At 37.4% G+C, this 14,575-nt stretch overlaps 1 protein-coding gene across 50 annotated transcripts in view; it reads right to left on the minus strand.

Annotated features, from left to right (window-relative positions):
• LOC126336387 (uncharacterized) overlaps positions 1–14,575 on the minus strand; it is a 258,002-nt gene that overhangs the window by 109,167 nt on the left and 134,260 nt on the right. For 38 of the 50 annotated variants that reach the window (XM_050000052.1, XM_050000040.1, XM_050000055.1 and 35 more), the window contains 2 exons: positions 10,912–11,034; positions 2,302–2,412 (listed from right to left, as the gene is read on the minus strand). In XM_050000052.1, coding sequence (XP_049856009.1) covers positions 2,302–2,412; positions 10,912–11,034 — 234 coding nt within the window. The remainder of the gene's footprint in view (positions 1–2,301; positions 2,413–10,911; positions 11,035–14,575) is intronic. The other 12 variants (XM_050000060.1, XM_050000047.1, XM_050000028.1 and 9 more) reach the window with 1 other exon arrangement.

Consider the following 14,575-nt stretch of genomic DNA (forward strand, 5'->3'; position numbering starts at 1 on the left):
ATGGTTACCAGGATGGTTTCTGGGGGTAACAGACTGGGTACGGATTCCAGGCGTTCGAGAAAGTGGTTGGTGTCTTTGATGAAGGATGGGAGACTGCATGTAATGGGTTGAAGGTGTTGATCTACGTAGGCAGAGATACGTTCTGTGGGGGCTTGGTAACCAGCTACAATGGGGCGGCCAGGATGTTTGGGTTTGTGAATTTTAGGAAGTAGGTAGAAGGTAGGAGTGCGAGGTGACGGTGGGGTGAGGAGTTTGATGGAGTCAGGTGAAAGGTTTTGTAGGGGGCCTAAGGTTCTGAGGATTCCTTGAAGCTCCGCCTGGACATCAGGAATGGGATTACTTCGGCAAACTTTGTATGTAGAGTTGTCTGAAAGCTGACGCAGTCCCTCAGCCACATACTCCCGACGATCAAGTACCACAGTCGTGGAACCCTTGTCAGCCGGAAGAATGATGATGGATCGGTCAGCTTTCAGATCACGGATAGCCTGGGATTCGGCTGTGGTGATGTTGGGAGTAGGATTAAGGTTTTTCAAGAAAGATTGAGAGGCAAGGCTGGAAGTGAGAAATTCCTGGAAGGTTTGGAGAGGGTGATTTTGAGGAAGAGGAGGTGGGTCCCGCTGTGATGGAGGACGGAACTGTTGCAGGCAGGGTTCAATTTGGATAGTGTCTTGGGGAGTTGGATCATTAGGAGTGGGATCAGGATTGTTTTTCTTCGTGGCAAAGTGATATATATATATTTTGAGCAACTCTGGGCTTTATAGGCATCAACTATGTATTCGCACAGAATGTGAACTGCAGAGGAGCATAACAATCTATCTAGTAGTTTTCTGATCCTCTTTATCTCTACATCCTGTGGGGTCTTTTCCATTACATTGATAGAAGTTGATTTCAAGTCCCAAACTCCTCATTAGTGGCATGCACTCATGATGTACATAGAATATCATGTATGGAGGAATAGAAAGAGACAAAATTGGTTCAATCTGTTGTGAATAACACACTCACCATGATTGACGCAAATGTAATGTTGTCTATTGTATTGGGTTGGTGCATAAGTTCATAGCATTTGTCCGTAAGTTTGATAAACACAACACATACTAATAGCAGAAAATTTAGTCACCATCAATAATATATTCTCCTTCATTATTTACAACAGTCTAAAAATGCTGGGGTAACTTTTCGATTTCGCAACTGTAGAAATCATGTAGTTTTGAGATGAAGAACTCGCCGGGCCATGTTCACAGCAATTTTCATCCAGAAAGTAAGTTCCTTGAAAACTGTTTGATAGAGAGCATACAATGTGAAAATCTGAGGGCGCAAGTTTAGAGTAAGGTGGGTGCAGAATGACTTCCCAATGCAACTTGTGAATATTGTTGTTGTTGGTCTAGGAGAATACAGTCAGGCATTATGGTGGAGTAGCACCATTCCACGGAATATTCCTGGTCATTGTTCTTGGATTTTGTCTGCAAGATGTTCCAGTTGTTGGCAATAAATGTCATACAGTGATAGTTACACCTCAGAGAAGCATTTTGTAGTACACCACACCATCAATGTTCCACAAGATGTACAACATTATCTTTTGTGGACGCACATATGTCTTTGATTGGGGAATTGCTGCTTTGTTTCGACTCAACCATTCCTTTCTTTTTCTTACGTTAGCATAAAGACACCATTTCTCGTAACCAGTAATGATACAGGATGCAAATGGTGATCATTTATGGGACAACTGATGATGTGTAAGCACAGATGCACATATGACCACCTTTTGATTTTTGTGATTTTGGCTTAGACCATGCAGAATCGATATACTCAATTTTAGAACCTTCCCCACTGCATTCAAATGTTGCATGACATTGGAATGATCACAGCGAGGATATTCAGTAATCTAACTTTCTATAGCCTGTGGAGAACTGTGACGTACCTAGTGATGTCATTAGTAGGATGCTAATAATCTCTTTAATTATATATTCCCAATTTTGAGAAATAATTGTTCTGACTTTCTTCCTGTCTATGAACTATTCCTGAAAAACCTATACAAAGGAGATATCATTAAATTCATTTTAGATATGTACCAGCACATATCACTTGAAGCAGTTTCTTTCAGAAAAATTTGTGCAGCATAACTTGCACACAACCTTCCAAACAAGTTTAGAAGTACCGATGCATGTGTCTAGGCAGCTCCAATTACTTCTGTTTTAGAATTTTAAATGTGATACATTTTTAGATATATAGCTTAAAACTGGAAACAAAATTACAAAAACATATATTTGTTATTAAAGAAACTTAATTTACACTGCATTATACCTGATTTTAAAAGTGGAATTATTTTCACAGGAAATACTTTCATTAATGATACTGGCTTCATTCTCGGTAGTATGACATGTAGAATGCAATGGCATTTCTTGTCTGTCGGAGCTGCAAGAAATAAAAATCCCATAGAAAACACAGATTAGGACGCAGAAAATTTTGTTAAGTTGTATATTATTCACTGGTGTAACTACGATAAACATATGGACAGTGCATGCTTACAACAGAACAGGATTTACTGTGCAACTCAGACAACATTTTGACAAAATGTTTTGTAATATACATGAATACTCTTGTGTCAACAGTTCCACAATTTGTAAATATTTTATCATGCTTCAATAGTCTGAAAACATGGTGATGCAGGATGTCAAAGGACAAGTGGTGTAACAATGAGAATAAACAAGAAAATTTAAATTTAATATGAGGCCATTTAACAGTGATATCTCACTAGGTGTTTCCTCTAACAGAAATACAGTGCCAGGAATACTACGGAAATTCCATATCTGTCTAGAAATGCAGCCACTATATAATTCATTATAGACATGACAAAAATACACAAGTGTAAAAAACCAAACAGTTTCTCATTCTAGATCAAATTTAAAATCAATTAATCTTCATAATCAATCAAAACGTCATGCAGCAAAATTGGCAGGGATATCTCTGGGGCTCAGTTACATGGAACAGGAAGGTTTCATTTATTCGCAACCACTGGACACTAATCCTTTCCACTCTGAATGAAAAACTTAACATCCTCACTTGTGCATGAATAACTATCAATAGTGCCATATGGACTCCCTTAACTGCAGAGCAATTTAAGATTCCACTGAGGACATTGATGTGCACCTGGTGTCCTAGTCAAACACTGGTTGATAATAATACAGGCCACATTCAAGCCTGTTCCTTCACACTGAGTGTCACTGCAGTAGCTTCCATTAATGATCTCAGCTACTGAAATAAGGATTCTTTTACCAGGCTTCAAATAATCATCGGAAAAGGATGAAATTAACAAAGACAGAGGAAAAAAACCATGGGCAAAACAGAGTAAACAGGTTATAATTCATGAACATAAACAGATATCTTATTTTAATTGTTGAGGAAGGAAGTGGAATGTAACTGAGATTGCGCTTGCAAGGAATTGTTATTTTGGGTAATCTTGTGCAAAACACATTTCATGGACCAGTAGTCAGCAGACAATAGTGGGCATCACCTAAGAAGGTGGCTTAGTTTCAGACAGTTATGTGAATACAGTACCACCAATCATCAGCATAGAACAAATTTCAGTCTCTTTCTAAATAACTTGTCATGAGTATTTCTGGGTGGCAATAACTGATGTCATGGAGACAATGCCGTTTTCACATTTCATTGACAGTACAATTTCAATAATTGTTGCTGACAGGAAAAAAAATTTGTAGCACTGTCAATGTGATAGGTAGACATATCAATTTCTGTCACTGTACATTAAGATCACTTCACCTTCATACTTCTCGCTAAACACACACACACACACACACACACACACTCATGGTAGACACATCAATTTCTGTCACTGTACATTAAGATCACTTCACCTTCATACTTCTCGCTAAACACACACACACACACACACACACACACACACACACACACACACACACACACACACACACACACAAAGTGGAAGCCCAATGAAACATAGGAGACATGCTTTACTCTCGCGTTGTGGCATAACCATGGTATAGTGATATGTGGAATGACAAATACTCCCGTGTTGTAGCATAACCATGGTATAGTGATAAGTGGAATGACAAACTACGCAAGGGAAGTTTGGAAAGGCACACAATGTAATGTTGTACTGTACTACATATTCTACAGCAGTTATATTTAAAGAATATTCAATCAAAAACACTTAAAAACTTATGAATTACATGTTTAAATCCAAGGGTATGCATAAAACATTGTCCAAAATTGTGCTAAACACAGTCTCTGAAAATTATTCTGTGCACTTAGTTCATAAGCCCACTCAAATAGCAAACAGTTGCGTAAACACTCTGGACCTCTTAGCAACAAATATTCCTGAGCTAAAACAAGCATGAAAATGGATACAGGGATTAGTGAACAAAAGGTTGCTACTACGAGGAGACTGAATATTGTTAACTTCCAAATCCACTAAAAATAAATGAAAAATATACCTCTTCAAAAAAGAAGAAGAAGAAGAAGAAGAAGGAGGAGAGAGAGAGAGAGAGAGAGAGAGAGAGAGAGAGCAGATAAAAATTCACTTGATGCCTTTCTGAGAGACAACCTCCCCTCCTTCCAAATGAACAATTTACTGGTAGTGTAGACCTAACTGGCTTAAATTCAAACAAATAATATTGACAGCAATTGAGAGATTTATACCAAATAAATTGACAAACAATGCTGCTGATACCCCTTGGTACATAAAACGGATCAGATCACTGTTGCAGAAAGAATGAAAAAAACATGCCAAATTTAAACGAGTGCAGGATCTTTTACAGAAGACTGAAATTTAGCAAGGACTTCAATGAGAGATGTTTGTGTAGCTTCCACAGTGAAACTTTGTCTCAAAACCTGACAGAAAATCCAAAGAGGTTCTGGTCGTATGTAAAGCATGCTATCAGCAAGACACAGTAATGCCTTCTCTACGTGACAGCAATGTAAACACCATCGATAACAGTGCTGCTAAAGCAGAGTTACGAAACACAGTCTTCTGAAATTCCTTTATCGAAGAAGATGAAGTAAATACTCCAGAATTTGACTCAAGAATAGCTGCAAACATGAGTAACTTAGAAGAAGAAATCCTTAGAGTAGTGAAGAAACTTATATCACTTAATAAAAGTGTGGTGTGCGTACTGTAAGGCCTTCAGTACACACACCATCAGATAATCTGCCATTGTAGCAGCAGTAACCGATCTAAGAACAGTGCCAGACCTTTGTTATTTTATATAGGCTGCCAACCACAGTGCCATATTCTGCCCATTTACGTATCTTTGTATTTGAATACGCATGCCAATATCAATTTCTTTGGCACTTCAATGTATAATTTACGAAAGGCAGTAGAAGTAATCCACTAAATTACAGGCCTGCATCGTTAACACTGATTTGCAGCAGGATTCTGGAACATATGTCGTGTTTGAGCATTTTGAATTACCTCACAGAGATCGCTCTAATGACACACATTCAACACAGATTTAGAAAACATCATTCTTGTGATACAGAGTTAGCTCTTCACTCAAACAAAGTGCTGAGTGCTTCTGACAAGATATTTCAAATTGATTCCATACTTCTAGATTTCCAGAAGGCTTTTGACACTGTAACTCGCAAGCAGCTTGTAGTCAAATTGCGTGCTTATGGAGTATTGACTCAAATTACGTGACTGGATTTGTGATTTCCTATCAGAGAGGTCACAGTTCATATTAAGTGGCAAAAAGTCATCGAGGAAAACAAGTTATTTTGGGCATTCAGGGTTGTGTTACTGGCAACCTGCTTTCCTCATCTATATAAACAATTTAGGAGACAATCTGAGGAGCTGCCTTACATTGTTCACAGATGAGGCTGTCATTTATAGTCCAGTAATGTCATCAGATGATCACAACAAAATGCAAAACGATTTAGAAAAGATATCTGTATGGTGCAAAAATTGGCAACTGACCCTAAATAATGAAAAGTGTGAAGTCATATTCATGAGTACTAAAAAGAATCCATTGAACTTCAGTTACATGATAAATCAGTCAAATCTAAAGACCGTAAAATCAACTAAATACCTTTCTCTCTTCTCAGAGATACAGGCCCTGCAGACCACACACTGCATCAATGATCTGCTTCCACTGCCTTCTACCTCTTGTAGCCTCTCTCCACCCTGCAGAAATTCCTAATTCTGCGATGTCCTTCTCTATGTCATCTTTCCACCTTGTACGATGTCGGCCCAATGAGGTTGTTGCCTGGAGAGTTCCTTCAAATGCTTCCTTGGTCATTCTGTTGTTTCCCATTCTGGCCACATGTCCAAACCATTGGAGTCTCCTACTTTTTAATTTCTGGGTGATAGTGGGTTGCTTCATTAACTGATAAATTTCATTGTTTTTTCAAATTCTCCATCACAGGTCCCCAGATTTTTCTCATTACTTTTCTTTCGAAAACATTCATTTTTTCTCTTTCATTCTTTGTAAGCGTCCAGCTTTCTGAACTGTACAGTACTATGGGGCAGATATTAGTGTTGTATATTATCATCTTTGTGGTGATTGACAACAAAGCTTTACTTTTGAGTGGTTTCCTTAGTGAGTACAGACATCTTGACCCTGAGGGTATCCTTTCATTTATATCCACTGTTATAATATTTTTACTGTTGAAACGTGATCCAAGGTATTTAAACTGGAGAACTTTTCTGAATTTAGAATGTTGGTCTATTTCAAAGTAAGGATTTGTGTTTATGATTCGACCTATTTCCATATATTTGGTTTTCTCTTGGTTAATCAAAAGCCTGATTTTGCCGACACTGTGCCTGAGAGATCTGTACATGTCTTTCAGTTCTTCTTCAGTTTCACTAAGCAACACTATATCTTCTGCATAAGCCACGAGTTTTACTTCACTGTGTTCGAATCTGAGACCATTGAATAGATGTAAATTACTCACCTGAACCACTTTCTATAATGTAAGGTTGAAGAGGACACATGAAAGAGCATCTCCCTGTCGTAACCTGTTTTAATTGGAAAGGTGGGGGATATGAATCTTCTGAACTTCACTGCTGCCAGGGAGCCATCCATGCACAGTTGTATCCTCCTAACGATTTTACTGGGTGTACTAAATTCTTGTAATGTGTTGTAAAGGCTACTTCTGTGAATGCTGTTGTAGGCTCGCTGGAAGTCAATGAAGAGACAGTGGGTGTTTTTGTTAAATTCCCAGTATTTCTCAAAGATCTGTTGTATAGTAAACAAATTATCAGTTGAGGAATGGCTTGTTCAACATCCAGCCTGGTAATCTTGAATAATGTTTCCCGTATAAGGTTCAAGTTTTTCCAGAATGGTCATTGACAGGATTTTGTATGTTATGTTCAGCAAACTGATTCCTCTGTAATTTACACATTCCATTCTGTTTCGTTTATTATGCATGGGACAAATTACTGCAGTTTTCCAATCTTCAGGCAGTGTTTCAGTTTTCCAGATCATTGCGATAAGGTTATAAATTTCTTTGTGTAGTTTGCTTCCGCCCTCTTTTAACATCTCTGCTGATATCTGGTCCCCACCTGCTTCTGTGATTCTACATTTGTCATTATTGCAATTTAACATTTCTCAGAAATACTCTTTTCATCTTTCTAGGATACCTTCCAGCTGTGTTAGCATATTTTGATTTTTATGTTTTATGCATACCTAGGAATTACAATTACAAACAATTTAAAGTGGAATGAATGTGTAGAACACATTGAGGGGAAGGCAAAGTTAAGACTGTGTAATAGTAACAGAACACTTAAAAGATGCAACACATCTACTAATGAGACTGCCTACACTATATTTGTCCATCCTATTTTGAAGTGCTGCTGCGCAGTGTGGGATCCTTACTAGATAGGATTAATGGAGTACATTGACAATGTTCAAAGAAGAGCAGCAAGTTTTGTATTATCGAGAAACAGGGGATAGAGTGTCACTGACATGGTACAGGATTTGGGGTGGACGTCATTAAAACAAAGTCATTTCTCTTTGCGGTGGAATCTTCTCACAAATTTTCAATCACCAACTTTATCCTCCGAATGCTAAAATATTTTGTTGATCCCAACCTACATAAGATGTGACGATCGCATTAATAAAATAAGGGAACTCAGAGATTGAACAGAAAGATATATACGTTCATTTTTCTGCGCACTGTTCAAGATTGGAATAAGAAAGAATTTTTGTAAAGGTGGTTCGATGACCCTCTGCCAGGCACTTAAGTGCAATTTGCAGAGCATCCATGTAGATGTAGATGAAACAGTGAACAACTAATAACACTGCAGTACAGAATACTGTACTTCATTATGGTACATAATGTACATGATTATTTACAAAACAGTTCAAAAGCTAATGTAAGTTAATTTTTCCACTCTTTAAAGAACTCAGCTAGCTTTTTTTGGCAGGTCATTTCATGTGTTTTCTTATGTGTGTATTGTTTTGTATTCATCAGGTGCAAGAACTGAATATGGTTTGATACACTTCGTTCTCTCCATCCACATAATCACATTGCTTATGTTATGAAAAATTTCCAATGTACTGGGAACATCTTCTATGCTATGTTATTCTTTTTCATACCCTTCTTCAACCACTTAACAATTCTGACATTTCATACAGCGTCAATAATATCTTTGTAGTCTATGATCTCTGTAAACAGTTCCTCATTGTTAATGGCTACCCAGTTATCCAAGTCTTCAAGATCAATATTGCACTGCAGTGTTGAAACCCGTGTTACTACATTATTCATCAGTTTTATTTTCTCCAATGGAACACTTGCTTCAGCAATTCCTAAAACTGGCCAGAGTGATGATTCGCCAAATAGGTTCGATTTACCAGTTACCAGAGAGCACCAGAAAATAGGCATTATTGCACGTGAGCAGCTGCAGTGGTGTAGGAATATGTATAAAGCAATAAGAGAGCTTACATTACAATATAAAAGAAACAGGGCATCGGAGGATACTCCCAAGAGCATCGGAATTTCGTAAACCACGCTAAAATGCAAAATTAGGCTTGAAGTGCACATTTCTTTTTTCCAGATTCACAATGAAGTAGGTCCCATCTGATATTAAGTGTTTCAGTGTGGTTTTTAGGATGTATATTTTCTTGGAGTACCAGTGTTCTACCATCTCATTTTTTTTCTTTATTATGGCATAATGCGAGGCATGGCAGAAGATGAAAACGTGCACTTGAAATTCAGCAAACAGTCGAAACTAACCAATACTGTGGAATGAAACACTTCGTTTCAAATAAAATGATTGCCTCAGGTGAAAGATTAAATCACTTAATGTAAACACGGGTCACGTGGAAACTAATGTCCTCTACACTACAACTCAGACAACTCTGTGCATGAGCGTATCTGGCATAGGGCATGCAAGATAAAAAATTTTGTTAGCATCCGGCTGCTTGAAACTAATGCCACACTTCAAGTAGCGGGAAGCGGAGAAGGTACTGCTCATACGCGGGTCAACTGCGCATGGGAATCAGCCCACCGGTGACTGGTCAAACGGACCTAATGGGAACAGTTATGACATCATGCTCATAGCAAGCAGTTTATTATTACGAAGAATTACATAGTCTTCGCCCTATGGCCTTTGACATAGTTTTGCTATTTGCAGATGCTTGTGCGTGCATGGTGTTTTGTTGTTGTAAATTGCGCATTTCCTTTGCCACTAAAGTTTTACTTTTTTTTCTCTCGTTTATATTTTATTGCTGCAGTATCATTCTCCAGTAGCAGGATATAGTAACATTCTTTGCTAGAGAGTCAATTTTTACCAGTCAAATTTAAAAAAAAAAAAAAAATTTGAAAGCTAAAACAATGAAAAATTCCTGGAATTCCGAAAAATTCCCAGGTTTTTCCCGGAATTCCCAGTTGTCCCGGGTCGTATACACCCTGAGTGTTTTTAAAGCAGAAATAACAATAATTCATGAAAGCCCATTATAGATGGCCATCTTCAAAATTGGTGTTTATTTGTATACATTTAAATAAAATAGAAAGAAACTTCCACATGGGAAAAATATATTAAAAACAAAGATTCCAAGACTTACCAAGCGGGAAAGTGCCGGCAGACAGGCACATGAACAAAACACACACACACAGAATTACTAGCTTTCGCAACCGATGGTTGCTTCTTCAGGAAGGAGAGGGAAAGACGAAAGGATGTGGGTTTTAAGGGAGAGGGTAAGGAGTCATTCCAATCCCGGGAGCGGAAAGACTTCCCTTAGGGGAAAAAAAGGACAGGTGTACACTCGCGCGCACACACACACACACACACACACACACAACACAAACACACACACACACACACACACACACACACACACACACACACACACACATATCCATCCGCACATACACAGACTCAAGCAAATTTTGTTGCATAAACTGTACAAATTTGTTTATTTTTATAAAATTGTATTAAAAAAAAAAACCATGCCACAGAGTAACACACTTGGCGTCTATCACGACTATGATAAAGGAGAACCTTGCACGATATATGAAATGGCACACAATGACAAATGGAGGATAAGTTTGGCAAAAACAAACCACTGGAGTAGGTCTGTCGAAGAAGGTGCATCTGCTCATCAGAATGAATGGGTTATCCTCTGCACCATGCCCCCATGTAAGAGAAATGGAGAAACCTCTTTGTTATAAAATTAGAAAAAATTTGAAACGATCATATGCCGACGATACAACTGCTGTTGTGAATGCAGTTTACAATTTAATAAGACTGAATGTTCCAGAAAAACTGTTTAAATGAACACGTGTCCATTTACTTTTATTTCTCTTCTACTACAAGCAATGGCCTTGCTGTCATCAAAGTAACAACACTTCCAACACAAATCAAAATATACCTGTGAAGTTTGAGTGCACTGAGACTGATATAAATGTTTAAATATTTATTGTTGGGAAACTTACAGAAGAACTCGCCCATCGACAGTGTTAGGTGCTGTTGTTGTTGATGCAGCTGGAACTGACTTTGTTGTTGCACGAATTTCATGTTCTTGATCATTTTCAGTTGTTTGTCCTCCACACCCACTGCTAAATAACAACAACATTAAGTATAAAAATGTATGCATTAATAAACTCTATTACTGATGTCTCTCTCAGAGAATACATTTTAACACAAAAGAATTCTACCACCCAACTCTGCTTAATGTGTGATACATATACGGTATATGGATATATATTCCCAAACATAAGATAACTGAAGACGTTTTTCACTTAAGGCCACACGTCATAATTTTTATATTACCTACTTAAAGGTAACTGAAGACACTTCAAGAATAAGTGTTATTCTACATTCAGCTTACTACTAAATAGCTAGCAAAAACATTTATTAAACAGCAGGGGACTGCTCAAATCATGTTTCAACCATATTAGAGGACAGCAAATAAATCATGTTTGGCTCTTCATTCACTTTTGTTTGAAAATCTTGCAGCAGTTACGAAATTACTACTCAATATGAATCTGTGTCAACCAATGTGTACAGCAAATGAATTATATACATACTGTTGAGACCTGGTACTGGTCGCATGCTATCACCCTCTTCAATTATCTACATACATGTAGGATGACAACATGAAAAAACCCTAATTTACTGATTTTTGAATGCTATTAAGCCTAAAAGTATTTAACATCACAATACTTCCAATGAATCTGCCTATGGCTGAGTGTGTAGCATTTTAGTCTTGTAATTGCTTGTTTAAATTAATTATCTATTATCAAACTGAGATATTTATTAATGAAGACTGATTCAGATTTTCAATAAAAAGTAACATTATGGTTGGAAAAAAAAACCCTTACAGGTCTACTGTAAATAATTAATTTGTTTTCAAAGCTATGTGTTTTCCAATGACTCATGTACAAAGATGATAGACATTAGAATAGAACCACAAGCTCACCATTTTTGCATTTTGCACTCTACAAATGTTCTGCGAATACCCCTCTGGTCATGACACAATTCAAGTGGTAGTCAAGTTTGTTCCATACCTTGTGTAACAACATCCTGTCAATGGTCATCACAGCAGCATGTATGTATTCTCTGAGCTGCTCCAGAGTTTTTTGCAATGGGGGTACGTAAACATAAATACGGTCTTTAATCTTACCCCAAAGAAAAAAGTTGCAAGGCATTAGGTCAGGCGACCTGGAAAAGGGGGTGGGGGAGGGGGGGGGGTGGGGGGGCAAGGGAACAGAGCCATATCATGTTCACCACTACTCATTATTCACATAGAGAACATCAACACTCAGATATGAGGGGCTGCCACATCTTACTGGAAGATGAAATTCTCAGAATCAAGAGTTAGGTCTGAAAACAACTACAACTGAAAATTTCAACAATGTGTGAAAATACTCAAGAACTAACCTCACACTTTTTTCTTTTCTTTTTTCAAAGACTAATTATACTTTTTTTCATCGTTATTGCATAATTTGTAATCTATGAAAGAAATAAAATAAGCATGAAAAACTAATCTTGAAGATCGGTTATTTTTAGCTTGTGTTGCCCTTCAAGATATGCCAGTAAAATTTTAAATAATTGTATAAATGGCTGATCTACTAAACCTGAATTTTTTCTTAGTAGCTGGTCCTCCAAAGCATTAAAATTTTGCATGAGAGCCAAACCCCTCCATGATTTAAGAGATTCATTACACAGCCTGTAATGGAAAACATTTTTCCTTTTTTTTCCCTTTGTTCTTTTCTTTTTATAGATGTAAAGCCAAACATGAATTAGTGAACTGATTTGTGCCATAGATAATGTTTTTATACAAAACAGAGAAGAGATACACTCTTCAATTGATTAATTTCGTATCTTCACCTGTTTGTTTCTATAAGTGGTAGCGGGTGGACGTATGACTAGCGCCGCTGTTGCCAGTATTGTTTAAAAATGTGTATTCCTACAGTACTTTAAAAAGTGTTATAAAGGTTATTAGGAAGGCAAGTTTATTTATATACGTATTTACGTCAATTACACTCATCATCTGTCCATCATTAAATTTTCTTTATTTATTCAAGCAGCAATTAATTACCAGTTTCCATTTCCCCCTCCCCCTTATATGTCACTATTCAAGTCTCACACATAATATAATACATCTTACTTTGAAAGTAATCCTCCTCAAACCACCATCTCCAACGTTTTCCCACAATCTGTTAGATATGTATAGTAACCAGATCTGACCTCATGCTCATAGAAAGCTTATTGTTATTACGAAGTCTTGCAGTCTTCTTCCTAAAGCCTTTGACACAGTTTGCTGTTGGGAGATATTTGTATGTGTTCTGCGTTCCATTGTGAACAATGCCTTGTCTTTGCAACTGAAGTGTTATTTCTTGTTATTCTCTCATTCACGTTTTATTGCTGCATTATTATTCTAAAACAGTAGGCTGAAATAAAATTCTATGATAGAGTATAAGTTATTATCTGTCAAAATTACAAAAATTTAACTGAAAACTAAAACAATAAAAAATTCCTGGGTTTTTCCTGGGCGTTTGCACCCTGATTAACCTCCAGCGTATCTCGTTCATGCATCAGGCACCTCAAGAGCTTCTCGTTCATGCATCACAATTTCCTGAGGATATTCAGTGCTCTGCAGTCTCACACTGTGCTGATTAACTTTTACAGATAAATGGAAGGTTGATTCATTGCTCTATATCAGCTTGGAGGGTGTGTGTTTATCCACAAGTGGTTTCTGTACTGTGATGAACGATTGGCCATAATCTTGTGGTTTTAATTTTTGCATGACCTGCAGACAGTAGTTTGAAATGCAATCACCATCCCAAAATCTTCCACACAGTTTGCTGGAATATTCTGAGTTTGTGGCTTGCACAGACCATTTATTTTTTTGGACTGCACAAGAAATTTTCCCTCACCCGACTCATGGATGCATCTGGCATACTTGGTCGACTGATACTTTTCTGTTTACAAAGAGAACTAATGCCACTAAGCTGTTGATACCTACACACAATGCGCTTTTTACACGGTGGTTCTTTTCCATAATTCCTTTTGAATGCATGCTACACTGCTGTAACGGATAAACACCTTGCATACTCCAATGCACAAAAAACTATTTTCCTGCTTTGTCACCATTTTGTCAATGCATTGCACTTGTAAAACTAAGTGGGGGGTGGGGGCACAATGCAAACTCAGTGAGTTTATGATTCTATTCAAGCAACAATCATATCTTTTACATGTAATATTTTGGAAAATATAGATCTCTGAAAACAAATTAATCATTTATAATGGACCCTATATTCTACTTTCTATTTGACGTTTCAAATTTTAGTACCAAATTTATAGAAACAATCAATTATTGACAAAATAATTTAATTGAATAGATAAAAGACTTTCCTTAACTTTTGCATGAGCTGCAGACAGTATGGTTTGAAATGTAATCACCATCCCAAAATCTTCCACACAGACTTTCCTTCTCATCCCATGTGGTAAGTCACTCTTGGCCATGGTTCTGGGTGGCTTTCCCAAAATCTATCCCTTTTCCTAGACCTCTCTTTTTCCTATAAGGAAAGACTTTCCTTTAAGTCTCCCCTGACCCTTGGTTCTGGGTGACTTTCCCGAAACCTACCCCTTTTC

The sequence above is a fragment of the Schistocerca gregaria genome, chromosome 2 (assembly GCF_023897955.1).
Source record: "Schistocerca gregaria isolate iqSchGreg1 chromosome 2, iqSchGreg1.2, whole genome shotgun sequence".
NCBI classification, from domain to species: Eukaryota; Metazoa; Arthropoda; class Insecta; order Orthoptera; family Acrididae; genus Schistocerca; species Schistocerca gregaria.